Source organism: Salvelinus namaycush, chromosome 32 (assembly GCF_016432855.1).
Source record: "Salvelinus namaycush isolate Seneca chromosome 32, SaNama_1.0, whole genome shotgun sequence".
Taxonomy (NCBI): domain Eukaryota; kingdom Metazoa; phylum Chordata; class Actinopteri; order Salmoniformes; family Salmonidae; genus Salvelinus; species Salvelinus namaycush.
The window spans coordinates 33,583,115-33,588,094 of record NC_052338.1 but is presented as its reverse complement, the minus strand read 5'-3'; the positions used below and the strand labels follow the sequence as shown (position 1 = coordinate 33,588,094).

General features: G+C 59.0%; 1 protein-coding gene across 1 annotated transcript; it reads right to left on the bottom strand.

The window, feature by feature from the left end:
• Positions 1–125: 125 nt before the first annotated feature.
• On the bottom strand, positions 126–4,674 carry LOC120027106 (AT-hook DNA-binding motif-containing protein 1-like). Its single transcript, XM_038971944.1, has 4 exons — positions 3,443–4,674; positions 1,567–3,296; positions 239–1,349; positions 126–164 (listed from the first exon to the last, which is right to left on the bottom strand). The coding sequence occupies exons 1-4, from the start codon at positions 4,451–4,453 to the stop codon at positions 126–128; spliced, it is 3,891 nt and encodes a 1,296-aa protein (XP_038827872.1). The 5' UTR covers positions 4,454–4,674.
• Positions 4,675–4,980: the final 306 nt, after the last annotated feature.

The window sequence follows — 4,980 nt, the reverse complement described above, 5'->3', positions numbered from 1 at the left end:
TGGTGTGTGGGTGTGCAGTAGCGTTAGGATCAGGATGATTGTTAGGGCTAGCGTGAGGATTCACATTAGCGTGTACGTGTGTAGCGTTGTGTGTGTTAGTGTGTGTGTGTGTAGCGTTGTGTGTGTTAGTGTGAGGGCTGGTGCTGCCACTGAGCGATGCCCCGCTGTACCAACACGGGGAGCTACAGCAGCTGGGAGAATCATACTGGGAGGGGAAATGGTCCTTGGAGATGGTTGCCGGGTTACGATAGGGGGGGCTCAGCGCTGTTCCACAGTGGGGCAGTAACCGTGGCGATTGGGAGCAGGACGGGGAGAAGGAGGAGGGGGGAGGAGCAGGGGTGAGAGGGGGGTGGTAAGGCTGAGGAGCAGGGGATGGTTTAGGAGGATAGGAGGAGGATGTGGAAGTCATTCCAGGGGAGAGAGAGGAGGATGAGGCCTCGCCAGGGAAGAGGGCTGGGTAGCGCTCCTCTGAGGTTGGGGTGGAGGGGTGAGCGGAGTAAGGAGACGGGGAGGGGTACTCACAGGGCTCGGGGGGGTAGCCAAGGTGTAGGGCAGGGAGGGGGGAGAGGCTGCTGCTGTCTCCACTGAAGTAGTCAAGGCCTTCCTGGAACAACCCCCCCTGAGCAGTACCCCCTCCTCCTCCATCCCCACCCCCAGCAGCCTTACCCTTCTTCCCCCCTGGGGGGCGTTCTCTAGGGGACGGGCACAGCCTTCCCCTGCCTCCCCTTGCCCCCCTGCCCTGCCGCCCCCCCATCCCACTGCGTTTGGCACCAGAGCCCTGGGTTGAGGTGTGGGACTGGGTCTGGACTGGGGGACTGGTGGGAGAGTCTGGGGTGGGCTCCGGTCCTGGTCCACCACCCCCCTCCTTTTCTATTTGGGGTTCGGCAGCATTCCGTTTCCTGCGCCCCCGACCGGGCTTCCCCTGCCCCTGGAAGAGAACGTTCTGGCTCCAGTTGTAGGAGGGGCCTGAGGCGCTCTCATGCCAGTCCATCATCAGCTTCTCCAGACTTGATAGGCTGGACTGGCCTTGACCTCCCTCTCCACCAATAGGAAGAGACTCCCTGCCTCCACCCTGCCTGTAAGCCCCACCTCCGGAACCTGAACCCGAGCCTCCGCCCCCACCTCCGGTACTGACCCCGCCTCCTGACCCGGTGCATCCCAGGTGGGATGAGTCAGAGGAGGACTCTGATAGGTTCTCGAGGAAGGGTTGTCGCTTGGCCTTTTGTGGGGTGTAGTTGGAGATGTCCAGGATGTCTTTGGGCTCGCTGGGGCCTGGGGTGACGTAGTCACTGTAGCCTCCTGGGTAATGATGAGCCAGACTGTCCCACGCCCAGCCACTGGAGCCCTGCCTGCAAAAAACACATTTTATTCACTCTATTTTATTAAAACTGCACAGTTGGTGAAGGGCTTTAAGAAGAACTTATTTAGTACTGATTTATAGATCAGGGATTTAGTGTTATGGTGTTATGTATCTCAAACACATACAACTATAGAAGAAGTTAGGGTAGGATTGTACTCTAATCCAAACTCTGTGGTTCCAGACAATTTAGACCTGAAGCTACTTACTTGCAGTTCCACTGGTTGGAGAGGTAGTGTCTGTAACCCTCTGGAGATGATGAGGAAGGGAAGGGGTTGTTCTTGGCCATGGCCATATACCCCCCTCCCCCTGGAGAGGATGGTCCAACCTGCCCAGGGTAGCTCCCATATCCACGCTTGGAAAAATTGGAATAGCCCATCTGACCCTGGCCCACGGGGGGGGCTGTGGAGGCCTTATCCAGCCCTGCTGCCCCGTAGGCTGCAAAGCTGCAGTCTGTGGGTCTCTGTGGTGCTGCACTGCCCCCCGCAGGAGAGGAGGAGGAATAGCCGGACGGGTAGTGACCGTAGGAGGAGGGATGGGGGGAACTGGGAGAGCGAGGCAGAGAGAGGGAGGGAGGGGTGGACTTGGGGAAGGAGGAAGTAGTGGGGGAGTTCTGGGAAAGGTAGTAGCTGTAAGGAGGTCTGGAAGAGGAGGACGAAGAGACCTGGGTTTGATTCTCCCTTGCCTCTCCTTTGGGGCTGCGCTTGGGGAAGGCTGGGGACCAGCGAGGGCCTGGGCCGGGGCCAGTGCTGGAGGAGTCGTAGCCCGGGGTGGGAGGAAGTTTCCCGGGGTCAGGCCGAGAGGAGGAGATATCCAGGAGGTCGGAGGAGTCGTCTGAGTCGAGCAGGGAGCGAAAATATCCAGCGAACAAACCCTGCACTTCATCACCACCTCCACCTCCTCTGCTGCCCCCAGGGCTGCCGTACGCACCTCCTCTTCCCCCCTCACAGGGCGGGAAGTCCCCCCTCAGGGAGCCACAGGCCTGGTACGCCCCCGGCCCTCTCTCCCTCTCCCCTCCCCCCTCCTCCCCCCAGACACCTCCCCCATTAGACCAGTCTTGCTCCAGCTGCCCTGCCTCCCCCTTCAGAACCCCATTCTTGCACGAGCGTCGTTTTCTCACCGGCTTCCACCCCTCACCTCCAACCCCCATCTCCCCCCCTGCAACCCCTCCTCCCCTGCCTCCCCCACCCTTCCCTCGTTTCTTGGGTAACCCTGGTTCTGACAGAGCAGGGGTCACTTTTCTTTTCTTCCCGATCGTCTCGAAGAAGTCACTGAATGAGCTCTTGAAGCCCTCGCACCCGGCCCCCCCTGCTCCTCCTCCCCTGCCCCCTACGCCACCACCCCTCCCTCCCCTGCGTCTGAACCCTGTGAGTCGGTGGAGCAGGGCGGAGATCCCAGGGTTGTTGGACGGCGTGTGAAAACTATCCGGTTCGCTGGGTGTCCAGCAGCGTGGTGGGGAGCAGCGACCGGTGGCAGGCGGTTGGTGGTTTAGGAACGCCAGTTTGGACAGAACGTCTCCGTACTCTGTCTTGACGTCGTTGGTGTCGTTCACGTACGACGGTTGCGGAGATGGGAGCTTGGCCCGCCGGCGCCTGCGAGGTTTCTTGGGTTCGCCGTTCCCACTGGCAGCGGCGGAATTCCCACCAGTTTTATCTGGCATTCCCGGTACAACCTGTTTGGGAGGTCGGCCGCGTCTGCGTTTCAGGATCACCGGGAGTTCTCCAGGCGGGAACATGACCATCACATTCTTCCCATTGTTCTTCATGCGAAGGAGAGCAGTTGGCTCTCGGACCCCTTCTGCTCCCTCCAACCCCCCCTCGCCACTGGCCCCGCCCCTCTCCGGCCCGACAACGGTCTCCATGGAGGAGATCTTGTAGCTCTTTTGGCGTCGGCTGAGGTTGACCGGGATACGAGCCACCTTCACCACGATACGCCTCACCTGGGGGACAGACACAAACAAACACAATAAAACCATTATTTATAACCCTTATTTTCCTGGTTAAAATCTGGTTGATGTCAGACAACAAAATAACAACATGGCTTCTGGGTTGTTTTGACTAATAATACACTGACAGTTGAACTTACACCAACGAACCGCCGTTTCTGTTTAGGAACTAGATCATCAGGCACCTCCTTCTTCACTGTCGGCTGGGGCACGGTATTGGTCGATGGACAAGGCGAAAGATTGGTTGCTGGTCTGTGATTGTTCGCTGGTCTGGGCGAGGATTTAGGCGAGGCTTTTATCGATGGTCTGGGTTGGGCTTTTGGTTTGGCGTTGGTTGAAGGTCTAGGTTGGGGTTTGGTTGAAGTTCTGGGTTTGGGCGCTGGCCGGGGGGCGGAGTGAGAGGTGGGGTGTGGTGTAGGGCGTGGTGAGGGGCGTGTTGAAGGGTGTGGTGAAGGGTGTGGTGCTACAGGTACAGCTGAGTCTGCAGGCTTCGAGGTTGCAGGTAAACACTCCTCCACTGTGGGGCGCTCTACCTTTACATGTACACTCACCCTCTCTTTCTCCTCCTCCTCTTCCTCCTCCGCCATCTCCTCCTCTCTCTCGCTCTCCCTAACTCCCCTCCTCTCTCCTTCCTCGGTGGATCGGCGGATGCGGGAGGACTTGCGTAGCTGGCAAGGGAAGCGAGGTCGACCGGAGCTACGGAGCGCATACTTCCTCTCCCCTTCGACAGATACAGGGGAGGGATCTACAGGGGCTGGGCCAATAGTAGAAGGGTCTGAACCGGATGGACCAATAAGAGAAGGGCCTGTAGGATTTGGGCCAATAGCTCTTGAGGGTTTAGAGAGATCTAGAGGTGTTGGTCCAATTTGGGCAGGGCTAATGGCCGGGGGCCTGTCTCTGTTTGCAGAGGGTGGAGGAGGCGGGCTGCAGGGAGAGGAAGCAACTTGCTGATTGATGCAGGCTGGATGAGTGACAGGCAGGAGGACCTGTCGCTGAGGTGATCTGGTGTGAGTCTCTGGTGATGAAACAGTTCTGGGCTGCTCTGGACCGGCAGAGTCCGAGTGTGTGTGAGCATCCATGTGTGTGTTAGCAGCTAGGTGTGTGTGAGTGTCCGCAGGTGTGTGCATTTGGAGATCCGTGTAAATCTGCATGCCTGTGACTCCTGTCTGTCCGGGTGTGTGTGTTAAAGCATCGGTGTGTGTCTCTGTCTGCCAGCGTCGGCGTGTTCCAAGGCCAGGCCTCCTGTGCAGGTGAACCCCGTTGGCCAGGGAGGGGGGCGAGGGTGATGGTAAAAGGTCAAGGGTCCCTTGAGCTCCAGCCTCAGCACTGGGTTCCACTGTGACCCTCTCCTGTACCCCTGCTGCCACCTCCCTCCCCCACGTCGCCAGCCCCCGCTCACACCCCTGCTCCTCCGCCAAGGCCCCACCCTCACGCCCCACCCCCCCACCTCCACCTGACCGCAGGCGTCCAGACAGGCGGCTCATCCACAGAGGGCGATGGTGATGATGATGGCACAGTGATGTCACAGAGGGGATGGTGATGTCAGAGAGTGTTGAGGCCCAGTGATCGGAGAGGTCAGTGAGCTCTCTCTCTCCGTCTCTCTCTCCGTCTGTTTATGTGTGGTCCGCTGAAGTCACATGCCTCTATCCAGAGAATTTAGGGACCTGAGGAGAGAGGA

Coding starts and splice junctions, on each gene's coding strand:
- LOC120027106 (XM_038971944.1), bottom strand. CDS start 4,453: ATGCAGATTTACACGGATCTCCAAATGCACACACCTGCGGACACTCAC. Junction 3,297..3,442: donor AGAAACGGCGGTTCGTTGGT/GTAAGTTCAACT, acceptor TCTGTCCCCCAG/GTGAGGCGTATCGTGGTGAA. Junction 1,350..1,566: donor TCCAACCAGTGGAACTGCAA/GTAAGTAGCTTC, acceptor TGTTTTTTGCAG/GCAGGGCTCCAGTGGCTGGG.